Genomic DNA, 25,815 nt, shown 5'->3' with positions numbered 1-25,815 from the left:
ATTTTCTGAGTTAGGTGATAGTAGCAGGCTAGACTCCCGTTTCAAAGCTGTAGGCATCATTTGTTTCAGTTACAGACAACTCTCCCAGGGAGGTACTACGGCAATTAGTCACCTCCCTGCTTTTACATGGAAGGTTATTTCTCTGTCTGCTTCAGAGGGCAACACTTTGTACTATTTGTATGAAACAAGCACTAAAAAACATTTACTATCTAGTTTTTGAATCATCTGCAGAGTGAAAACATTGTAAGGAAATGTGCTTTCCTCTCTCTCTCTCTCTCTCTCTCTCTCTCTCTTTCTTTTAAATTTTGTTTTTCTTCCATAGGAAAAGAGCACAGAACTGGTATTTTTGCCTTTTAGTTCCTCCTGGTGCATTTTTGTAACCTCAGTTGCAGCCTAGATCTTTCAGGATGAACCTGAGGTCTCTGGTGTGCTAAAGTTACTGTTAACAAGTGGGAATTCTCTAAGGCCTTGAGAGCATCTCAGCAAGTGTCTCCCAGCTGTAATCTGAAACAATAAAAGTAGAAGTGTTTTCAAGGGTCCGTGCAGTACCTTGGCTTACGTAGGCTTCCCTGCCCTGGGTGAGGTTCATCCTGGACTGATGTTTTCTAACCCAAAACATCTCCTGATGTAGCATGGCCACCTCACTTTCCTCCTCAGGTTATGGTCAGTGAATGTTTCTGGTGGCTTCCGGCACTGTAAGAAGTGGGTGTCAAGACTTAGGCAGAGTGCATTGCCTGTGTGTAAGAGTAGCAGGTGAAGATGCTGTGGACTCGTATCTTTGAGCTGATTGAACAAGATCAGCTCTGTGTGAGGAAGTACCTGCGAGTGTACATTGTCTATGGTAGATGTCAGAAATGAGATGACTTACCTGGGCTGTCACTCCTCAGGTGGATTTCAGCCCACCTCAAACACTTGTGACATGTGCCACAACTGTTGTCAAACTTGAGACTTGCAGTAGTTGTTGATTCTTATCTCTAAGGATAAACCCCTTTTTGAGGTGCACTCTGTAAGTTGTGTCCTCTTTGCTACAGACGAGCAGGGAGAGCATTGTTTGTGCTGACTGCCAAGGATGAGGTTATGCTCTGTGAGAAGACCAAGAAGAAAAAATATTCAGCATTGTTCCTCTGAGATGTACCAAAAATCTTCATGCACCAATGAAACAACCAGTGTTATGGTATCATAACAATGGTTTGTTAGGACTTCACCCCGGGCTGGGACGATGATTTCTGTTTAAGACCGAGACCAACAGATGGCATTTGTTAGGACATTGATATTTATGTACAAAGTTGCCAGGACTTTAAGAAGTGGTGCCTCTCTTAATTAAGATGATAATGCACTGCCTTGTTTGGAGACATTCTGCTTATAATGATGCTGGTGAATTATGAATAGAGGGAAATTAGTAATAACAAATGCCAGATGGAGGTAACTTTCAAAAAGGAATATTTTGTGTAATGTGGCATGTAAAGTTGACAGACTGGGTCTTAGAAGATCTTTATTATTCTTTAGGCTTTCCTGACAAAATTACTCTTTATCCTGCCAAGAAATGTGGTCCCACATGCCAGTGCGTTTTTAAGTGAGAGTAATTAAAGTGTGCCTCTAAGTTTATAACTTGAAGTGAAATCCATTCCTCCAATGTGTTGTCAAGAATCTGTAAAAAGTGCAAGAAAGGAGACAACTTATAACAACAATAGTTTTGTCAGTTCTGTACATTCTGCCTTTGAAATCAGAGGCAATTAGGGATGAACAAAACAACTTTCAAAGTTTTTTTTAAAAAGTGTTAGTTCTGGTGACATATTACTTCATGTTTTTCCTTTGGTTGAAGATGACTGTTGGGAATAAGAAATGTTGGGGTTTTTTTCTGAATTAAATCCCACCTTCCTTGATTGAAGTAAAAAATGATCACTGAGTTATAAAGCATCGAATCCTCAAATGCTGGTGCCTTTTTTGCAAGTTCCTGACAGCGGGAAATAAAATTTAATTTGGTTTTGTAATGTAAAGTGGTATTTGAAAGAGAAATAGACAACAGAAAGTAAGAAATAAAATGTTTGGGTTTTATATTTAATTTTCTCCTAAGAATATTATCCTTCCATGGGCATTCCAGCTTTGATCTCAGAACCTGCTGGCCACTGCCCATTGCAGAGAGGGTGTTTTCATGATTATTTGTGGGTGAGGCAAAGTGTGTCACCTGAGGTGACCATGAAGATTTGATTTTCCTTTGTCATTGCCCTTAGATTGCAGCAGTGTAATAAAATTAAATTTAGGACTGTAGAAGTGTTCCATTAAGTCTCTTGCTAGCAGACACACTAAGCGTAGTAGGCCAGGAAGATTTGAAGAGCTCACCTGCTCTTTCCCTGCACAGTCACAAATTTGCAATAGCAGACTTGAGATGCACGGTCCAAGACTTATTCCAAAGGCTCAAACATTGTAGCAGGGTTCAGAATGATAGCAGAGTTGTTTTTGTCTTTAAATTATTTCTGTAAGAATGCATTAGGAGGGGAATAAATGAAGTAATACATTTCAGTATTGGATGATGAAAAGAAGGCTTCTGCTTCATTTACAAAAAGGTCAAGATCAGTTTTCAGGAGAATAAAACACTGTTTTGAATTATGCTTAGAACAGACTGTCCGACTATTTCTGGTATTAACATTCATTGCTATTGGAGAAAGGATTTAACAATAGAAAGATGAGAACATGAGAAAAGAATGTCTAGAGGGAAGGCAGTCAAGGATGGGATTCAGTGGCTCTAGCTTTGATAACAAAGGCAAAGAGTGGTCTCAGCTGAGTCTTTTGAGATTAATTTGGTACTTCCAGTAAACCCTAGATTTACCTTAATGCAGAAAGAACAGTATTTCTAAGCATTTTCAAAATCTCCAGAGAGTATTGTTTCTCACTGATCTTGTTGAAGCTGTTGTGAATTTACCTGGGAGATGCCATCTTAAGTTATAGACAACTAAATCATGGTTTACATGCACATTTAATGAATAAGTCCTATATGTATATTTTAAGAAGCTAATTTTTTTAAGAGAAGTCTGCCTAATAGGAAGTTGGTGCTACAATTGTTTCAAAAGCTGTACTACATTCTTGCTGTGTTGTCAGTTTTGTTTATGCTGAAGTTTTTTTCTGTTGTTTTGTTTTCCCAGAAAAACTTTATAATTCCAATGGACGTGAGCTGAGACGGGCACTTTTTTCCTTGAAACAAATATTTCAGGTGAGCAAATAATAGCTGTCTATTCTGTGAATCCAAATGTGTTTGAATTTAGACTGAGTTTAGAGGAAAAGATTTACTGATAAGCCATGAAGATACTTCATAGAGCTGAGGAGGATATGGTAGTGACTGATCATTTTAAGGAAAGGCATGGATGTGAACGTGAATGTTCATTATGGAGGAAATCTGAAACCTGGAGTACTTTGGGTCCTGTGGGGAAGTAGGCAATGTGATAGACAAGTGGTGTGGTTGATAAGAAATTTGCTTGAATTAAGATATTTGATTTGAGATTGGTTTTACTGGATAAGGAGAAGGGAAAACTGCAGGACTGCAAGGAACCTTGTTGGAGAGAAGAGGTCAGGAAAGGGAAAAAAAAAACCATCTGTGAGAATTAGAGCATACTCTCGATGTGTTTCTAAAATGGAATTCATTTGAGACATTCCATTTTCAGTAAATATAAGTGAGAACAATACGGGGAGCACTTCTCCTTTACTAATGGATCTAAATGGAGGATGACAACTTACGATCCTTCTTTTAGCTATAATAGGTAGGTGGAAAGACTTCAAACTCTTAGTTTAACATTTTTGCTTTGTTTTAAATAGACATTTATTCTAAGAAGAATAAAAACATTTAAGAAATCTGCAAGACTGCAGAATTGCAAATTTTCTAAACAGATAATCCTTTTTACAGGTTTCAAAGTTAAGCACTTAGAATTTAGAAAATGCCAGAATTAAAATTTTCTAAACAATAGGATTGAGTGGTGAAGGGTGGACCATTTAATGTTAAATCTTGGTAGCTGAAGATGTGTTCTGGGTCAGAAAAATATCCCTGAATTTTGAAATTTTTGGACTAAGAAGTAGTTCCACTTCAAAACAGTCTGGTCATCCCATGAGTGCAGATTGAGAAAGCCATTGTCTGTCCAAGAGAAATTGTCCCTCATTCCCAGAGGGAGACTGCTTGAGAGTCACAAGGATGCCAGTTGGGTTTCCCTGTGAGCTTGCCAAGCGTGTGGATTGTGTGCTTACAGGAAATCAGGCAGGTTTCCAAGAGTCTTCTCTGGTTTCTTCTCTTTTTTTGCACCTCAGCTGTTTCTGGGAAATATTTGTGTTTCTTTGCATTTCTCTGTTACACAGATAATCTGGCACTCACACATATTTAGCAATCAGTGCTGAGCCTCTCTTCCCACCCGTCCTGCACCTCCCATGCCATTCCATCATGAATACTCCCTGTTTGAGTATTCATAAATGTCCTCTTCCCTGCAGGTTTTTTGAAGTCCAGTAGGTACTACTGAGCACAAGTGCTCAATTCTTTCAGAGAACACACCAGTAAGATCTCTTTCTTCCAGCTGATCAGTTGTTCTAATGAAAATGTTGTTTAAATATTATTCCTAGTTAATTTAAGAGGTTGGCTGTGTTGAAAAATAATGAGAGAGAAAGGAAAATTGATGCACACAATCCATATCTGTAAACTAATTTAGGTTTAAGTGAAACCTATCTGACTGTTTGAGGACATAATTTTCCTTGAAGAATTTAACATTCTTGTTTTCTAATGTATGTGGTATGGAAAGGAATTTGGGAATTACCGGAAAGAAGCTCTTTCCGGTGGAACTGTGGCTAATTGTCGAGCAAACATACCCATAAAAAAATCTACATATACTCATAAAAGGCAGGTTCTCTTAGGGGGGTACTTGAAAGGTGTTCCTAGGGCTGGAGAGTATTCATAGAATTTTTTCAAGTATTTGAGGTGGTACACTTTCAATAGGAAAACAAGCCCCTGTCAACCTGGCTTTACCTGCTAGCTTTCCTGTCCTTAACAGCATTGATAAGGGCATCCTTTGAGTATGATTTTAGTTTATCTCATAATGAACCATGAGAGAGAATGTAAGGTTGTTTTGGTATTAGTTTTACAAAGAAAAGCTGTTCCAGTTTTTTACTGAATAAAATTTAAAATATAGTTAGGTTATATTATAAACAAAAAATTATTGTCTAAAATGTCTTTTTTTTTTTTTTGGTAAATGACATGAAAATATGTCAGCATTAGAAACTTATCATTATGGTAAAAGTGTATTTTTAAAGTGTGTTTTTCAACATAAATATATTTTTTGATTTTGTATGCCGTTACAGAGAGTATTTTAAAATCCTTGAGAGTAATATTTTGGAAATAAGATGTTGACTTGAAAAGAGTGTTTTCATAATAACAAGTTTTCAGAGTGTTATGGAGACTTCATCATGTATTTAAGTGCCAGGACAGTTCCTAACACCATTTTTTAATAATTTCATCATTGCTGACTTAAATTGGCACAGTTCTATGTCAGGATCACTTTTAATTTAAAGACCTTCAAGGTAGTGTGCAGTCTCTCATTTGCATTAATTGGGAATAAGCCCAAGTTTTACATTGAATTTGAATTCCAAATTGTCAGAGCTCTTGATTTTTCATGTGAGGCCTCAGCAAAGCTTAGCAGTGTTTGGCAAGAGCAATGTCTTTGTTTCAAAATTTAGATGAAAGATTCGTTTGGCAAGTCCACACTTGGAATTTCTCTTTGATTTCTTCTGGTGGGCTGGTTTTGGCAAAATGATAAAGGTTATGTGGAGTGTCTTTCTTTGACAGTGCTGCCATTCTGTTCCAGTCATTCATTCTGAAGGGGTGAGAGAGTCATCATCGTTTTCTGGATTGTACTGCAGGTTTCTTCCTCTGTTACCAGTACGCTTTTTGACAAACTTACAGAGTAATATGTGATTGACAACCAGTACAGTTTCTCTCCTTTTGAATGGCTTGTCTGACAGACTTGTGAATTGCCTGGGTCTTGTATTTACCAAAACCTCATCATTTTTGGGCAAAGTGCTAAAACTACCAACGATATTGAGCAGAATCCAGCTGAACATGGCACTTAGAAAATCAGGCTCAAAAAATGTTCTTCTTTTCTTAAGTGAGTTAAAAATACATCTGCTTAAAGCATTTACTTCAATATCAATCTTAAAAGCAAAAAAATTCAGCAAAACCACAAAAATAAATGTAAATAGTGCTGTAAGATTTAAATGATATTAGAAAAGTTTATTTAACATGGCTCATGATACAACAGGATGTAACATAAACCAGTCAGGCTTTAAAACCTGTAAGCAAGTATACCTTGTAGTTACAAAGCATAGTTTCAAATCATGCTGATTGCATCATTCCAAAATAGGAAATAACTGGATAAGAATATGGTGCTGTAAGAAAAAAAAGAAAACCATAAAGCACATTTCAAGTCTGTTGAAATGTATAACCTTGTGGAATCTGCATATTTAAAGGGTTGGAAAATATTTTTAATCAATATCAATGAATGCATTGGGTTTTCTGAAAAGCAGACCTCAAGTGTATATTTTGAAGTCTTAAGGAAAAAAGACAGTTCTTTTTTAAGATTATTTTGCCTACAAGTGTCATTTGACAAGTGCAGGAGGTCTCCCAAAAGTTTTCGTGAGGAGCCTATGTTCCTGTTTTGTGTTGTGATCAGAGTACCAAGGGACACAATTACAAAATTCTCTTACAAAATTTTCATCTGTTGTTGAGAAATTCATTAATCATCAAACAATTGAGCTTTGTGTTAAAAAATGTCACAAAGAACAGCTATGTGGGGGCCCTGGAAACATTAACTAGAAGGTGTTTGGAAGACACAATCTAATCAGTGAGTGAAATCAAATGTCACACACTTCAGCTGCTAAGGAGTCATCAATCATCCTTAGGAGTGCAGGAGTAGTCTGTGTTTGCCTCATTGATCTCAAGGAAGGAGGCTGCTCCTTCCCCTCCTGCAAGCATGACTGATGACTCCTTAGGGTTTGAAGCTGTGTGACACTTGATTTAGGGGCTGCTGTCATCACTTGTGAGGAGGCTGCCTGCCACCTCTCCCCTTTAAGAGCCTCTTGGAAGGGTTCTTGGTTAAGTCATGAAAAAGAGAAACCTTCATTTCCTTCCCAAATCAAATTCACCAGAGTTCTGTGAAGCAGTTTACAGATCTATTTAATCCTATTTTACAAAGGAGGTCTCATTACTCTTTAGAGATTATAAATAAAATAGATATGACACATTAAATGTCAAAATGAGTTTCTCAGTTTCATTAGCAAGTAGAGTGCCTTCTTCATGTCTAGACAATGTTACAGGCCGAGATCCAAACAGTGCTTAATGAGAATAAAAAATGTGAACTGCTTACACCATAAAGGTAGCTTAAAACTTGGGAAGCCACCAGTATTCATTCTCTGATCACTGTGAATGTTTGAAATGGAACAGGAAATGTTGTTTAGTATGATGCCCCTGTCTACTTTAGCTTCCTCAGGTACGTAATGCAATGCCTGAATGTTGTTTAATCTGTTGCTTATCTGCCATGAAGAATATTCCTGGTAGTGTCTGCTCTAGGTGACTTTTCTAGGAGTTTTTAATTCTGCTATTGACTGAGAAGAAAAACACACAGTGTGTTGATGTATCTGCTGTCTACGAAAGGTGCAAAAAATGAAATTCTGTCCACATCACGGCAGTGGCATAAAATGTCTTTAGTTTTACTGCTGTTTTTATCTGGTGGTTGAGTTTATATAGGGAGATCGACTGTAGGAAACTGAGATAGGTACAGCAGGAGGGTTTTTTTGTTCATTTCCTGCTAAATGCCATTATAGGGGGGAGGCAACCAAAGATTTTCTGCCTAATAATTGAATAGCTTCATGTGAGACTGAGGTGTGACTTATCTTTGCTTGCTTGCTTCTTGCACTCATAGGTGGAGAAAAAAAAGTTATATGGGGAAAAAAACTTATTATCTGGGCATTATTAACTGAATAAAATGAAATACTGAAAGCAGAAATGTATGTACAAGTTGTTCAACATGTTAAATAGGAGCACAGTTTCTTTTCTGTGTTCTTTCTTTCAGCCTGTTTTAAGAACTGCAGCACTGTTCAGTTCCCTCTCAGTTTATTGTTCTGCACAACCCAAAAAGGCAGCCCAGCATTTTCAGTAGTAGAACTTGATGATAATTGGGATTTTTCTCAGATGAACATGACATCATCCCAGCTACAAAGTTAAGTTCAGTGGGAGCACTAGAAGTAAATATTATATCATCACAATAAGGTGGCTTTCTACCTGCAGCTCCCTCAACAGATGCAAATATCAGGCAGGTTATGTAAAAGTAGTGAAGTTAATGACCAAAGTCACAGAAGAAGGGAAGCACCATGTTCAGAGTAAAGGAGAAATAGGACTTTTTTGAAGAAGATAGTGGTGAAGGTGAGGCAGGATCACAATAATTAAATCTTGGTAATTGAAGAAAGCAAACTTAAGTTTCAAAGTTCATGGGAGCAACTTTGTTGTGAAGGCTAAGGATCCTTTCCTCTCTAAATTTTATCTTTAATTAACTTAACAGTAATTTTGGGGGGTTTTTAGTTGCATCCACTGAAGGAATCTTTGTTTTTGTTGTAGTTGAGCAAATTTCTATTTCTTTCCTTATGTGTTTGGTGCCAATACGTGTGTTTGTTACTTGTCAGAAAAATGTAAGCTTGAAAGACCGTAGGCTAATTTTTCTCCTTGGTCTAGCCTAAATTTCCACTTTCAGTTTGTACCCATTACTCCTTGTCCTATTGCTACACTTTCTGATGAAAAATCCCTCTCTGACTTCCCTGTAGAATCTCTTCTGACATTGGGAGATTGCTATGAGGTCTCCATGCAACCTTCTCTTCTCCAGGTTGACCAGCCCCAATTCTCTTGGCCTGGTTTTGTGGGAGGGGTGCTCCAGTTCTCTAATCCACTTCATGGCCCTCCTCTGGACATGCTCCAACAGTTCCATGTTCTTCTTATGTTTGGGACACCAGAACTGTGCACAGCAGTCCAGGTGTGTCTCACCATAGCAGAGCAGAGGGGCAGAATCCCCTCCCACGCCCTGCTGGCCATGCGTGCTGCTTTGGATGCAGCCCAGGATACAACTGGCTTTCTTGGCTACCAGTGCACATTGCTGGCTCATGTTGAGTTTTTCATCAACCCAAATTTGCCCCCCATTTTTCCCCCAAGTTTTCTCCACAGGGCTGCTCTCAGTCGCTTCTCTACCCCACCTGTAAATGTGTCTGCAATTGCCATGACCTGGGTCACTTTGTTGAACTCCATGAGGTTTGCACTGGCCTACCCCTCAATCCTGTCAAGGTCCCTATGGATGGCATCCCTTCCCTCCAGCAACAGAACTGGGGATAAATTTTCATTGTTGTCATCACCAGAAGCCAAACTTTTCATCGCAGGCTGGCTTAGTATATTGCCTCACTGAAAGTGAGGGGAGATGGTAATTGCTGTGCATGCTATTGAAAAATGTTGCTCCATATAAATAGATGGAAGATTAGGAAAAAAGGGAAAAGTGTAAAAATACTGATGTCTCTTTGTGTCATGTTATGGCCATGCTTCTACACAGATGTAGATGAAATGAGTTGTGAATGTGTAAAGACTGGTGAACAGAAGAAAATGAGGAGTTGAGCCTCAGCATGGAGGAGCGTAGGGAAAAGTTTGGAGGGAAGAGGAATGGAAGCTTGGCAAAGCTGGTGAGGTCAGTAAAGGGGGTGAAGTGCATTTGTAATCAACAAGTAGAGCAAAGGGAAGGAGCTTCCATTGAGATACAAACCAGCTTGGTCCATGCAGACCATATACCACTAAAATGCTTCTACCTCGTTTACTTCTAGCAGCTGAGCGGTTTTGGGACATCCCAGTCCAGGACAATCTTGTTCTCAAAGAGCTGTATTTCTAGCTGTGCTGGTGGGAGATTGACAGAAGAAAGACAGCAAGTGAACCTGCCAAGCTCCTGTCCTGGGATAGTTTCTGGGTTACCGAGTATCAGGGAGTGCAAATACACGTCCAAGAGAAATGGACCTTTTGTGACAGCAGAGGAGTCTCAGATCTGTGTTTGGTTCATCTTCTAAGAGTAGTGCCCTGACACAAAATAGAGCTGAGGTTTCATGTTTAGTACAAGACTTGCCTACTTAACCACTGGCTCATCTGCTCCATACATAGAATTGTTTTGTAGCTTCGTAAATAGCTGAGGTTGAAATGGCAACACGTCTTGAGAGACTCGTAAGTCTTCAGTTTATGTATGGATGTATATGTTGTGTATCTGTTGTATGGACGTGTATGTAAATGTGCGTGTGTGTATGTTTTTGGAATAATTTCTTTCCAGATTTGTTTGCAATAGATTACTTGGCTTTTAAAATGGACTGAAATAAACAGTGACAATTGAATTAGATAATATCAGGCACTTCTGGATTGGCAATCTAGTATTTTAATTATATCAATAATTTTGGAATCCAAAGGACAGAACTACGGTTTGAAGTGTGGGAAAGTAACTATAAATTATATCTTGGCAATCTGTGGCCCTTCAATCACTTCCTGACTATGTTTACTCAGTTTTCAAGCCAGAGTGAGCTTTTCTAATGGCAAACATTGCAAGCCAATCTTGATCTGTAAAATGCAACCTGTCACTTAGCCAATAAAAAAGCTGGACTATGGAAATACTTTGGGATTTCTGTTTCTAATAGAGCACAACATAACTTTTATTACTACATCATTTTAGTCAATGGGAGTAATTATTTTGCTGGTAACTTCAGCAGATGTGATGCATACTGAAGGGGGGTAGCAACAGTTAAAAATATTGTTGTGGAGGCTTAGTTGTGATATATTTCTGATGCAGTCACAGAGGTTGCAGAGGTAGGCAGCTGAAAGGGTGGCTGAGAGGAATTGAGTGTTAATTTTCCATTGCTGCTGGGATGGTGAATCATATGGGCATTTGAAATTATACAGGGAGCCTGTGGATATGAAGGCTCTCAGGTCATGGAAGTGTGTTCTGCTCTGTGCTGCCACATGGCTACTGCCCATGGGCAGTCAAATTAGGAGCAAAGTATGGGATTGGTTTGGGATTTTTTTTTTGTATATGTGAGGGTCTGCTAGAGCGGGAGGAATGCTTAGGAAAGAAGATCTGTTTCTATTCTCATTGTACTATTAAGTATAGGAAGGGTGGAACAAGGACCTATTCATCATTGATACTATTGCTAATAGAAACCTGGATTTTATAATTCTGCTTTTATGCGCTCATTAACAGAGAAAGATTTTGAAGTATACTAGGCAATGTTCCTTTATTTTACTTTCTTGTGGTGGAGTGCCAGATACATTGTCATTTGAGATTTATGCCAGCAAAAGCCTGCAGTCGTGCGTGGTTTGCTCTTTGACCTACCTCCTCCTTCCTCTCTTTCCTCACCAGTCAGCTGCTGTCCCTCTGCCGCTAATTTACATCCCCAAATGAATGAAGCTTAATCCCTAAACCTTAATCCTCCTAAAACCATCTGAACTTTGTGATCCTATCTTGACTTTGCAGGAGATTAAAAATAAAAAGGGGGGGGGGGGGTGGGGGGGGTGGGGCCTGTTTGAAAAAATGTGCTTTAACTTCTAAAGAATGCAGCCATCTTTTATGTTTTTCAGAGGACTAAAATGCACTGGCATTTTATTGATCAATGTGTTTTTCCTTGTCATTTTATTTTTTCACATTGAGCATAATCATTTGGGGTTTCTGTTTCAGTTCTGCTTCCTTGCTGTGCAGTATGAGCTCTTGGCAGGGCAACCTGAGGAAGAGGGCTTTTCAAGGAGACCTTGCTCTGACATAATAATGTGACCTGGGGACAGTGCACTCTGCCATGATACTGTTTCAGAGATGAACATAGCAAAGGGTCAAAATTTTACTAGCTCTCCCTCTTGAAAAATAGGGAATTTAACTTCAGGTGGTGTCTGAATGAGCTGTGCCCTTTCTGCTCATAGCATCCTGTATTGGTATGCTGCCAGCATCATGTCCCAAAAGATTTCAGGCAGCAGAGGAGGATGCTCCTCCTCTTCAAGTGGAGTTTATATTTCTCCTCATATGCATGGTGCCCAGTGAATTGGCAATATTCATCTTACCTTTTGCGCTGATGAATTATCACAGTGTTGAAATGTGAATGCAGTATATCTTTGTGAAGACCCCAAATTTTTGGTCTACAGACAAAACCTGAGCTGACCTGATAATCAGAGTTTAAATCTCTCTTAATAGGGATGTTGTAGGATGACTGAGCAGAGAGGGAAGCTCTTCCTCTAGCAGACAGTGAAATGCATCAACCACTGGAGCTCAGTTTGAATGCAGTCGCCTCTGGTAAACCCATAGGCAAAGCTTAGCAAGGAGATTCTCCTGTCTGTGACTGGTATTCTGCCTGTGCTGATCTCACTTGTAGGCTGAATCACAGCAACCTTTGTATTTTGGAAGGTTTGGTCAGTATAAAATGTGATTGCTGGCTCCCTCAATAATGTGTCATGTGGAAAGCTGGGGAACCTGGAAACCATGGGAAAAACATGGTTTTCCTTATTTAAAGAAATTAACATTATAAGCAGTCTTTAACTTTGTAACAGAGACAGGAGATAATTATACAAGATAGAATTAAATATGGGAATGCTTAAGCACACAGAAACAATGGGATGGCTTATTAAAGGAGGGGGGGAAGCTCAAAACATAAAAATGAGATTCTTCTTGAGAGAAATCTTATAGACAAGCAACTTGTTTTGTTTTACGATTCCTTGGAAAGACAGTACTCTGCACAGCTGTTAGCCACGTAAGAAAGAAATACATATGTGCATATCCAAGTGTGAATATTCACTTACTAATCGAGTTTCCCCAAATACTTGGAATGAAGCTTTCAGCAGTGTTTGAATCCCCTCGACAAACTATGTTCCAAAACCTTAATTCTTATTAGGAAATGAAGCAACTTTCTTGTGGCATAAAAATAATGATGCTTTGGGTAAAAGCTTGCAAACATATGGCCCACAGAAAGAGGAAGCTTCAGAAAGATTTATCTTAAACAGTACATAAACAATTTATCTTTGCATGTGGAAGCTGCACATTGGATAAAACATGTTCTTTCAAAGTGCTATTCCTTAGAAAAATGTTTTCAGTCTCTATCTTCAGGTAAGACCTTGCAGAATTTATATCAAATGGTACAAGCGTGTGGGAAAGAAGACAATGTCCCCCACTGCTTCTGCCAGTGGCACAGGAGCCTATGGTACAGACTGCTTGATCACAGGGTTTGTGGGGTCTCCTTAGTTGCTAGGCTGAGTTATGGAGGTGAAAAAGTATGGTTTGTGCATTTTATCAACCATATAAACAAGTTTTCAAGTCACCACTTTGAGTATACTTAGTGTCCTTTCCATTATACATTGGACGAAAATAGACATCTATTGCAGACATACGTTATCTTGTTTTTTCTCTTCCTCTGAGATTGCTAGAAAAGGGAAGAGACATGATCTAATACAAATCAGTGAATAAATGAGCAATATGTGGTTATCTGATGAGGCCAATGGTATCTTTTCGTAAAGACTCTAAGTAGCCAGCCTTTGTGTCACTGCACTGTCTTTATGGTTGCAGAAGCTTAGCAGTAAGCTTAGAGAGCTTTGCCTGTTTTGCTGCTTTTCTCATCAGTGCCTTAATGCCTGCTGATTAAGGGCTCATAAATCTTTGCAATATTAGCAGAGCAGTCCATTTCCGTAGCAAATGGCAACATTTCCCTGCCTCACTCTAGCTGTTATCACACACGTGTGGCATATGCTTGTAGGTATCATCGTCACGCTCATGCCATATATTCTGAACAATGAATGCCCTCTTCCTGGAAACCTGAACCTCTTAACCACTGCAAGAGAGTAGCCTTTACTCTTGAGGTCACCTAACTTGGCAAGTCAGTAAGTTAATGGGTCTGAAAAGATTATCCTAGACCAAAATTGATGTAAACATTCTCCTTTCAATGTAGAACGTATGGGCTTGCATGCCTTTCATCTTTCACTGCACATTCCAGATGTTTCTTCTTTCCTCTCATCGTATATACATGATGGGATAGATAATGTACTGAGTTGAGATTTATGTCTAAAGCATGATGTGTTTGTACTCTACCTCATTACACCTTCTTTTTGCCTTTTATTTGGGAAAGGGGAAGTACCTTAAAAGCCTTTTTTTAATTCAGGTTTGATTTGTTTATTCAGTGCTTTCCAAAAGCAGTATGGTTCGAGTTCCTCATCCCCTCTATTTCCTCTGCTGCTCCCCTGCAATATATCTCCTTTCAGTTTAAGGTGACTCTATGACTTGGTTGCTTTGAAAAAGTTCCGGAAGACAGATCTCAAAATTTGGTTTGGAAAGGTCCATGTTTAAAAAAATAAATAATTAAATAAACTAACTAACTAACTAACTAAATAAATGTCATCAACATAAAACATAAGATTTTTAGCTTGATTTATTTTGGCAATCAAAGGGTAATTTCTAATTTTTCCCTAAGTGATGCACTAATATATATTCACTATTTAAGATTATGAGGAAACTAAATTTACAGTGGGCGTTTCAGTTTTTATCTTTCACTGAATGTCAGCAGCCCTTAATTGCTAAATGCTATTAAAAATTTTATTTTGTTTTTTGGATTCACCCTGGAAGACTCTGAAACTGAACTACGGTAACTTCTTTGCTATATGGACCTTTTTTTTAATCTTTTTTTTTTCTTTTCTTTTTTTAATTTTTTTTTATCATCCAAATGTCATTTATTTTCCCAAACAGACATTATGGATCTATTACTAAAAGCCAGAATCAGCAGACCACAGTTATGCCTACTTTTTCCTACTTTTTCCTGTTCTTTATTTCACTGTGTGTCAATCTAGAGTAGATTCCCTTTTTTCCTGAGTTCAAGGAGGATGGAAACACAATTGATGCAAAATCAAAATATATATGCTCAAGTATCAAGAGAGGGCATTTAAAGAAAATGAAATGTTTTTTGAACTAGGATAGCATTACCATCTGGAAAAATTGTGATTATTTCACTCAATAATTAAATTTGTTTATATATTGTCTTCTTAAATTAGACAACTTGTTACCGTGACACATAGCCTTCGTTTACCTGAACCCTTAATATACTTTAAATTAAGCTTAGCTGAGAGATTCCATGGATGTGTTTCCTCTTTTGAGTTTTAGGAGAAACAGGATTTGAAATTCTTAAACAAGAAGAAATTATTCAGGTATCTTTGAGTTAAAAACACCATATAACAAAAGGACACATGGGAGGGAGCACTCACCTGGTGATGAAAATGCATAGGGGAAATTTGTCTTCATAAAATTGGGTGCTTGTATATGTAGTGCCTTGGGCTGACCTGTGAGTTTGTAAACTTCTTAGCTTTTCAGAAACCACTATTAAGGCTTTTATCTAGGTACTGAAAAAAAAATACCACTCTTAAAAGAGAAAACATTGAGACTAAGAAATAAAAAGAATTTTTAGCTCAAGGGTGCATATGCAGAGGTGAATTTTATGTTATTATTTTGGGCTTTTACAATATACTTGCACCAAGATGTGGGGTATGATTGCATGCTTCCACTTTGTATACTTTTATGCTTCATTTAAAGGATAAATCACCTTTATAATGTGATAAATTCATGAATCTGTACATACTGTCTAATATTTTTCAAATTGTTTTAACAAATTTGACCAGCTAAAACATGAAATGGATTTTTCCTCATAATTTCTAAACTTCTCACAGACTGCTAGATCACCTGCCAATTATTAATATCCTGTTTGGTTAGATTTGCGGAATTATGTAAATTATCTCTGGTGAAAGAAGGAAATTCCTAATAAATACACTATCTGGCTGAAAGGAACTTGCAGTAAGTTAAATGTCTACTAAAAGGGGTTGGTTGTCTGTTTTCTCTTGGCAGTTTGCTAAGTGTTTGCCATGAATTCAAAAATCACTCTCAACAAATTTACTGTATGGATCTTGGGCTCTCGGGGCTGCATTATTGGAAAGCTGGAATTTATGTCTGTTACACTGTTGTGTATAAAAGCATAAATTAAGATTATTTAAAGGATTATTATAAATTAGGATTATTTAATGGGATTGTCTGCAGAGTAAATTTCTACCATTAATATCTTTAATTGGTCCTGTGCCTAATTTGCATTGCTAAGCGTAGGCAAGCTTTACATGTGGTGCTCTGTAGTCCCTTGGCACAGTAGTTATTCATCTAAAGCCCAGGAATCCCCTCCTCTCTCTGGTGTCACTTCCACCTGTGATATGGGATCATTGTGCTGCCCTGAGGAAAGAACTGATGGTGAAAAAACAGTGAGCCACTTCAGCAGTATAAACTCTTGTGAAATTTTCTCTTATATTTGCTGTTTCCATCACACTATGGGCATATTGTCTACTAGTACTCTTATCTTAACACTTTACTTTCCTATTCTGAATTATGTTAAGGTAATAAATATACTATTACATTGCAATAAAACCAATTTTAAAGTTTTGCTCTGCACATCTGTAATACTGAGATTGGAATTATGCTAAGGAATAGAGATTGTCTTCTCTTGTTGATCCTGACACTTTAGGGATTTAAGGATACTTGTTCATGTGATATGATGAGATTTAGTATTGTGGAGAATGTCTGCAAGCCTTCCATGAAAAAAAATGAAAAGTCATATTTTGCAGATTTTAATTTTCTGTAGTTGACTGAAAGGTTAAGACTTGTTTTTCCTTGCTTTGCACTGATGTATTTCATTTTGATTTTAAAACTCAAAATTCTGCTTTTGGTCCTCTGTACAACAACCTTCATATCAACTTGCTTACAATGCGTGAAATATAAAATCAGTGTTGCAGGTATGCATTTCTTTTCACATTAGGATATAATCTGTTTCTTTGTCTTTCAAAAATCTAATTCAGCTTTTCCTTTCTCCTGTGACAGGATGACAAGGACTTGGTTCATGAGTTCGTTGTTGCTGAAGGTTTGACTTGCTTAATCAAAGTGGGAGCGGAAGCCGACCAGAATTATCAGAACTACATCCTGAGAGGTAAAGGAAATGCATCCAAAAGTTGTTTTTATTGCTTGGAAGCTCTCACAGGTCTGCAGCAACTTGCTGTGTAAAGTGTCTTTGAACTTGCTTCTAAGTTTCGTCCTGATTCTTTCATATTATGCAAGAAAGTTTAGGGAAGGTTAATACTCATCACTGAGCAGAATTAATTGGAATATTTGGAATCTTGACAGTCTCATTGTTCACCTTTTCTTGTAGATTACACTGCAAATCTCTAATTCCAGGAAAGAAAAGGTATTCTAAAACCTTTACTGGATAACTGTGTCAGGGGACACAGAACAAATTAACTTCTTGGAGTGTGGTCATCTTTTACAAAGGAGCTGCTGCGAGCAGGTTGGACGCAGCAGGAGGAGTTTTGTGAGCTGTATTTCTCTCCTTTCTTGCAGTGATGGGTGGCTGTTTGCCTCTCAAGTAGCATGGAGGGTTTTCTCCTTGCTGCTTAGACAGTTGAAAAGTACCAGGTAAGCAGAGAGAGGCAGCACCCAGCCTGCTCCATCACACTCTTGGGAGATGTATTTTCTTATCACCTCTGTCTGTCATGGTACAGCAGAATGCAGCATCATTGGTATCTCTGGATATCATGCAGTATCTACCGAATAAACTGGGAGAAAGTTATACCTTAAAGGGTCAGTTGGCTGGAAACAATTTAGCTATCTGACATTTTGGAGTTAAACAGGTAATAAGAGGTTTACGTTCTGTTCTTTGCACTTAAAAGATAACTGGCAAAGATAGGGTTTGGAGAGGGATTCAGAAAAGGTGTGCAATGTGATTAAAAAGCTGATTTCCTTTGCTGTGGTCCAAATGGATGCATGTGTTTTTTTGTCTAGCCAGGAAAACTGAGCTGTAAATTTTGAGAATTTCTTCAGTATTTTGAGGGGACAACAGTCACTCCAAGGGATCTTTGCTGCTGGATGATCTCATTGTAGACTGCTTACAAATGCATAGTTGTGGTAGATGGCTCATTTGAGTTTTCTTAGACTGACGTATGTAGCTGTATTTAAAAATGTCATTTTGATGTATTTAACTGCTAAAACTCAAACTACACATTGAGGAGAAAAAAAAAAAGGTCAAAAATATGTAAAAGGATTTTGTAAGAGCCAGAAATGCTGAACTATGGAAAGCAAGGATTCAAATAGTAAGTGGAGCTTCATGGGAAGATGTTGAAGATAACACCAGGTTTGGAGGTGTACAAGAAATAAACCAATACTACAGGAATTATGTTCTATGTCAGCAGCTGTGCAGTCACATAAAAGTACTTGAATAAAAGGCAAGGACACAGAAACATGTCCAATTAAAAGTTTCTGGGAGAAAATGGGCCATAGATACTCTCAGAAAATTCAGACTGGAAGCAAAATAGAAGTGCTCTATGGGACAGTCTGGGCCTTCCCATTCTCCCTCCCTTCCCATATCCTAATGCATCCAGCATTTAAGGAGATCTAATGGTCTCTTTCTTGTGGTGACTTTCAAGAGCTTGGTTTCCATGATCTAATCTAAAATTAGAAATTTACACATGAATTCAATGAATAATAAAACAGAGCCTCAGTGTCAATGTTCATGGCATCATACAAACGCAACTGCAAATTCATCTTGTTGCATTGTTATTAGCAAGTGATTACAGCTTGTTCAAAATGAATATAACAAAACAACATTACCAATAGTAAAAACTAAGTATATAGACATATGCCATAAGGGTAAAAACACTATTTTAGGAAGGTACTTTTAGGGATTGGTAACTTCTGAAATCAGGTCATTTTTTCCCTACATTGCTGCTGTGTGAAGCTGAAGTTTCTGTCTGGGTAATGTATCCTAGCATCCTTTACAATAATACAGTTTTTCTGTCTGATGTGGGCTCCATTTCAGTTTTGGTCTTGATTGTCTTTCAGGAATTTCAAAGCTTGTTACAACTCCAAAATTATGTCAGGTGATTTGCAGTTCCAGGAGCCAGCATGTACTTTCTGAATAGGTCTGCTCTGCAATGAGATAAAGATAGATTTGGAAGTACACTATAGCCAAACAATCTTATCCAAATACGTTGAGGAGGGTGCTGAAAGGAGGCATTAAATACATCATGTAAGAGAGTTTCTGTTGTATTATTTTTGGAGGATCATAGTGATTGGTTAGGGATTTTTTTTTTTAGTGGCAGTTGTATGTACCTAGTGCAATGCATTTTACTAAACCCAGAGTACTGGTAAATAGCTGAATAAATTTTACTGAAGGTACATCACAGTTAGCAAGGAGGTGATCCCACTAAGCTCTAAGCTTAGTGTTAGATAGTGGAGATTTGAGAAATAAAAAGTAGCCGTTTTTTAGAGATTTTGTGCCTTCCTGCTGTGGTGTCCTTGTTCTGCAGATCCTTTTGGAGTGGAATTTATCCTCCTTATTTTCATTGCATTTAACCTAAATCATAAATAGAATTTCTCTTAAGTTTCATATTCTGGCATTTCTCCAGCATCTTTGGTGTCATTCACTCTTTTCCTCTGTCAATTCTAACTCAGATTGGAGGGCTTGTGACAGTAAGTGGCAGCCTTAGGCATGGCATTGCCTCCTTTGCTTCGAGGACTCACCTACGTGAGACTGTCTGTCATCTTGGCTAAGTAATTTCACAGTGTTTCGTATCAACTTGTTTGCCTGCACTCATCAAGAAACAGCTTTGTACCTTGGAGGGAAAATAGCGTGGAAATACATGTATGCTTAAGGGCTGTAGGTGCTTCAGTGAGTTCCAGGTACAAGTTATTTCTTGAGGATATTGTTTTCCTTTTTCCAAAAGTCTGCATTGTTTCACTCTAATGTTTCCTGGTTGTGAATTTCTGCTTAGGGGTTTTGACTTGGTTCAAGTCAGACTTAGCTGCCAAAGAATGATTAAACATGAGTCATGAAAATTTTAGTTACTTTAATGGGCAAGTGAAGAGAAGATAAGTGTGGCTTTTACACACAATGCTGAGAAATCCAGACAGTTTATTGTTGAGTGGTGAGGAATGACTTTATTTCTGCTCAGGTCCCCTGAGCTAGGGCTGTTTGACTGTACCTTTCCCAGAGTGTTCCCTTCTGTCAGTATATGGCCTATTGACTGGAAACCAACAGTAGCCAGGGCTTCTCTCAAGGGTTACTTTTTAAAAAGACTAGCTTAGAAAACAGCTTTTGATCCTTCATATTTAACAGTTCTTAAAACTAGATTTATGCTCCAATGTTCCTTTTAATTATTATGGACATCTAAAGAAACTGTATTTTGAGGGACTTTTCCCTCCCTATGGAAACAGGCTTGTTTTTCTTTTGTTATTTCTTCCCTCTTCCTTTTTTTCACAAGGATCCATAAGGATGAAGAACTTCACTGATAGCACTGAAGTTAAAATTACCTGTCCCAGTCATAAGATTGTGGTATGGTGGATGTTACCTAAATAGTATTAAAAACCAGATAGAAATGGGTTAAAGGTAATGAAAATATCCATGACTGATGATGATTAATATAAATCTTACTGTAATTTGGAAGATTCTTTGGATATAATTTTGAGATCATCTGTTCCTTGCACAGAATGAGAAAGCAACACATGAAATGCCATGGTAGCCTTCATGTTTTCTGGTAATTTAGCCAGAATTTTCAAGATATGCTGAATAAGTAAGCTATGAGGTTTCAGGGATGACTTTGCTGGCACTGTGATGTGAGGAGTTCTGCCTGATGGGGTCCTGTGCTGTCTGTCCCCAGATCAAATGAGAAGGTTGTCAAAAGGTTGTCCAGCCTCATTTGTAGAGTGTAATTGTGTACTTGGGTCCCTATTAGGCTGCGTATGGATTCAGAACAGTATTTAGAGGTGTCCATAATTAGATGAAAGCTAGATATTGTTCTTGTGGTCTGAAAGCACAAGCCAAGTGTTCTGTTTGAACGGGCAAAGGCCTTGACCTTTCTGCAAGGTCTAAGGAACTAAGGCTGAGGAAAAAATAGGACAGCAGTCAGTGCTCATACTAGACTGTCCTTGAATCAAATTCAGCTTTTGGATGCAGCTCTCTGATTTAGTGAGAGTTGTGTGCTTATATGGAGAATAAGAATTTGAGTGTCAAGTCTGGATGAGAGATGGTTTCAATTTTGTTTGGTGGTTTTGAATTTCTAGTGTAGGGGGTTTTTTTAAGAAAAAATAAATAAAAACAAGTGCTTAGAGGAACCTAGGATTTATGATTTGAGGTAATATTTGTGCTTTAAATTAAACCCTCTCCCATAAAACCCCAAATCATTACTATAATCTAAAATCAAAGATAAGCAGAATCGTAGAAACATTTAGGTTGAAAAAGGCCCTTAATATCATTGAGTTCAACCATTAACCTAACACTGGCAAAGGCACCATGAAACCATGGCCCTAAGCACCATGGGTGCATATCTTTTAAGTATCTCCAAGGACAGCATAGTCAAAACTTCAATAATTTATACTTAAATCAATAATCTGGGCAGAACACTAGGTTGCAGTAGAACCAGTAGGCTATTTTCCTGCAGACCCTCTGCACTTCTGATAAAGTGCTAAAGTCCTGTGTGTTTCTACAAATATTCTACAATGGTAATGGTCCTGAGTAAGGGATCTGACATACTCTGAGGGACAGTGACATACCATTTAGGAGGATTAAAGGTTGATGAGTTCATGCACAAAGTCAACAGCATCTTCAGTCTGATAGAACAGCATCTTTATTACTAAGCCGTACAATTTTTTCCTTTTATCTTCATGCAGATAAAATGAGTACATAATAATGGCGCTTTTTTTTTTTCTTTTTCTTTTTCTTTTTTTTTTTTTCCCCAAGTTTTGCAAGATCTTTCAGGACTTTTAAGTGATTTTATGACGGACTTTTACCAGAAAAGCTCTATATGAGCCCTAAAATGTAAATAAAAAAGAACCAAATGTCTTAAACCACTAAAATCACACGTGAAACATAACTCTAAGGCCCATTTTTTTACATGCTTAAATTATGAGAGATCTGTTGAAACTTTAAACTGATTAAACTGTTTAAACTTTAAAATTATTAAAACAATTTCCTTCAAGCCTGATGGCTGCAATTTGCCCAGATGTGAACTGCCAGCGATGGAGAAGTTCCCAAGAGGAGCAGTCACTTCCAAAGATAGAGGAATGGAACTGAGGAGCCTGAAACTCTCCAATCCCCCACTGAGGCATAAGAATGGGGCAATATTTTGATTCCTCACCTGTCTAGCTGGTAAATGGGAGCCAAACTTTGCAAAGGGATGGATGAAGAGAAAGAGTGTAGCTGTATCTGGGTAGTTACCCTTTTAGTAACCTCAGCTCTCTACTGCAGCAAGATGATTCTAAATCTGTATTTTGCATGTGCTTTTAATTATATGGTACAATGTAGCTGACAACAATAAAAAATGGAAAGAAATTACCATAAGAACTACTTGGTTGTAAAGCAGAAAGTGACTTTGCTGTTGGAATTAGGAGACTGAGCTGTTTGACAGGGTGGTTGGACATGCACTGGAGCCACCAGAGTCAGTCAAAACTATAGATTAATGCCCAGGCAGGGGTCAGGTTTTCCAAACTGACAGGCAAACAGCCCAAACACTGACATGTACCAAAGCCACCAACAGTTATGCCTATTTATAAAGCTGGAGACATGCTATCCCACCTGCATGCCAAGTTTGGAACCAAGGGCTGTGCTGCATATTCTGGGAAATCAGATTAAATTCCTGAAACAACTCAGCTGGATGGTTAAAGACCATCTGGTTACTGTCTGTCACCAGGACACCATGTGAGCCCAAAGATGTCAAGGAGCTAGAGGAAGTCGAAGGTGAGGGTGAGGTTTTGCAAGCAGGCAGTGGAAGCTGCTGCTGATAACCCTTTCATTGTGAAAGCCAGGCATGAAGTTATCAGCAAGCTGGTGGCATTTCTGCATTGAGCCAACTGCTACTAGGAATGCTTGGGGTTTGTAAGTGTGCTCTCTACAACGGGGGGATGATCCCCTTCTAGGAATTGGCTGGCTGTTTTTATCAAAAAGACCCTTCATTACTTGCAAGGACATGAATGTTTCCAGTGCTCTTGAACTTTCCTTCCTCAGCCTGATAAATTATGTGGCTTTGGGCTTTTGCATTAAAGGTTAAGCATTACAGCATTACAAAGCATTTAGCATAGAGAAGCATGTTCTTCTGCAGTAAATGTCTATATGGGAAGCAGAGGTTGTGTAAATAACAAACAAACAAAAAAACCACAAAACCTGTGAGAGGCTATTTCTATCCTAAATAGACATGTCTTGCTGGTTGGTACTGCAGCAGTGTAACTCCATATCTTTGCAATATTCCTGTTTTAGTGTGAGCTGGAGAACTGTTTAAAGTTTTCCAGCTGTAGAAAAATATCCCAGCCTCAAGTAAATAGGAGTAGACAGCACTTGATTAGGCTAACCTTTGTATTTCTGTCTTCTCTCTTAACCTTCAGTGTGAGGGTATCCATATGCAACTGTGAAGTTCCTAAATATGTCTCTATATATTCAAGTTGCCTTCTTATGTGCATGTCTTGGTTTGAAAGACAGATATCTGCTAGGAAGGGGCAGGACCTCCCTAGAGATGGAGAATTCAAATCCCCTCCCTCCAAATTATTCCAATTAAAAGGAAAATTAAAGGAGCTTTCAGGCAGAGCTATGGGGGTAGGAATAACAGTTCTTTACTAGTATATATGACAAAACGACAAACAAACAACAACTACAGTATCAATAATAAACAGAACCAAGAACCTTGAGGGCTTTCTTTTACAAAAAGCCCAGAGCAGTTTGATCTGGGTGCCCCTGCAGGACTCCGAGAGGCCGAACTGGAAGGAAGGAAAAGTCCCGGGCTGGTGGATGAGATGAGGAGCTCTGCGCTGGCAGCTGGAGGCAGGGGTGTCCCGGCAGGGCTGGGCAGTGCAGGGCTACAGAGTAGCAGGAGAGCCTCAAAGGTCCGAAGAAACAGCGGCGGTGGGGGGGAGGCTGGAGAAAGCGAGTTCAGGATTCCTGGGTACACAGCAGATGACGATAGATTTCCCAGGATGAGGCAGAGGCAGAGGGCAGCCTGACCGTCCTCCTCGGCGCTGAGAGCAAGAGTGCCTCCCCCTCCCCCAGATCTTTTTTGCCTTTCCCAAAGCTAATCATCTCTCCCCTCTGAGGGACACTCCCAGGGACTCAAAAACAATAGGTGTAGCCTCGTGCTGCTATATCCCTCAAGCACTCTTTTTGTTCTGACTAAGTAGTCATCAAGGCTTTTGGAAACTTATGGGAAAAAATTCTGTGAGAAGAGAAAAAAAAAACCAAATCTAACCCCCAACAGTGCAATACCTCAAAGTGATGTAAACTTTATTACTCCATCCCAAAGTACCTGCATGAACTTTAAAAAGAAGTTGGGTGCCTGTAGCTTGATTATTTGGGAGTGTTGCTTCTGAGAGAGATTTGCTGGCACAGTGTCCCAGTAATAAATTCAGTTGTTTGACCTTTCAGAAGCTTATCAGAATTGGACACTTGTCCTGTGGGCATTTCAAAATTCATATCCTCCATTTTTATGCTGGATATCAGACCACAGTTCCTGTGGAACCATACCAACTGATGGAAGTTGTTCTGCCCCCTTAGTACAGGGCAGTTCCACATGGAGATACAGTCTAGGTTTCCTACCACCACTACAAAAAAAACCTGGAATAAAACACAGCAAACCAAGCCACAACTGTGTGAGCAAGTTTGTCGCAGATTAGTGTAGCTGAGGTAAGAAGACCTGTTAATGGGCAGTACTGCTGAGCTGAGGTACAGCCTGGCAGGGATGCAGCCATGTCACCTCCCTTTGTGAAACAGACTACGCTGCCAGTTTTCCATCAGAGAACATTATAGGTACCATTTCTTGTAGTTCAGATCAAAAGTAGCAGTCCCAGAAAAATCAGACCTATATACCTGATGGACCAGTACCTCTTTCTGTTACATGTCAGAAACTGCAAGATGTGCCCCTTCCTGAAAAGCTGTGAAATGAAAAAATACAAATGGATTTGGCATCTGATTCATGGACCCTTTAGCTTAGAAATAATGAGGTTACGATGCTCTTCGTAATACCAGAAGAAAAGGGCACATTATACTATGTCCATGATTATTAACATAAACACTAAACCTCCTTGTCTCCATAGGTGAATCCTCTTTCACTTCTCCAAATATCACTTTAAGACTAAATACATTTGTTTTTGTCTACAGGGGTAGTTAGGAGACTTTGACATTGGAAGCAATGAAATTTAAAAAGAGGAAAAACACCTTTCCTTTTTCCTTTTTCCTTTTTCCTTTTTCCTTTTCCTTTTTCCTTTTTCCTTTTTCCTTTTTCCTTTTTTCCTTTTTTCCTTTTTCCTTTTTCCTTTTTCCTTTTTCCTTTTTCCTTTTCCTTTTTCCTTTTTCCTTTTTTCCTTTTTCCTTTTTCCTTTTTCTTTTTCCTTTTTCCTTTTTCCTTTTTCCTTTTTCCTTTTTCCTTTTTCCTTTTTCCTTTTTCCTTTTTCCCTTTTTCCTTTTCCTTTTCCTTTCCTTTCCTTTCCTTTCCTTTCCTTTCCTTTCCTTTCCTTTCCTTTCCTTTCCTTTCCTTTCCTTTCCTTTCCTTTCCTTTCCTTTCCTTTCCTTTCCTTTCCTTTCCTTTCCTTTTCCTTTCCTTTCCTTTCCTTTCCTTTCCTTTCCTTTCCTTTCCTTTCCTTTCCTTTCCTTTCCTTTCCTTTCCTTTCCTTTCCTTTCCTTTCCTTTCCTTTCCTTTCCTTTCCTTTCCTTTCCTTC

At 38.5% G+C, this 25,815-nt stretch overlaps 1 protein-coding gene across 8 annotated transcripts in view; it reads left to right on the top strand.

Annotated features, from left to right (window-relative positions):
• The window catches only part of FHOD3 (formin homology 2 domain containing 3), a 380,756-nt gene that overhangs the window by 171,543 nt on the left and 183,398 nt on the right, over positions 1 to 25,815 (top strand). For all 8 annotated transcript variants that reach the window (XM_063399128.1, XM_063399121.1, XM_063399112.1 and 5 more), the window contains exons 4-5: positions 3,141 to 3,208; positions 16,953 to 17,058. In XM_063399128.1, the coding sequence (XP_063255198.1) occupies positions 3,141 to 3,208; positions 16,953 to 17,058 (174 nt within the window). The remainder of the gene's footprint in view (positions 1 to 3,140; positions 3,209 to 16,952; positions 17,059 to 25,815) is intronic.

The sequence above is a fragment of the Prinia subflava genome, chromosome 1 (genome assembly GCF_021018805.1).
Source record: "Prinia subflava isolate CZ2003 ecotype Zambia chromosome 1, Cam_Psub_1.2, whole genome shotgun sequence".
Classification (NCBI taxonomy): Eukaryota; Metazoa; Chordata; class Aves; order Passeriformes; family Cisticolidae; genus Prinia; species Prinia subflava.
The sequence above is the reverse complement of the archived record's forward strand: the minus strand, read 5'-3'. Positions and strand labels throughout refer to the sequence as shown.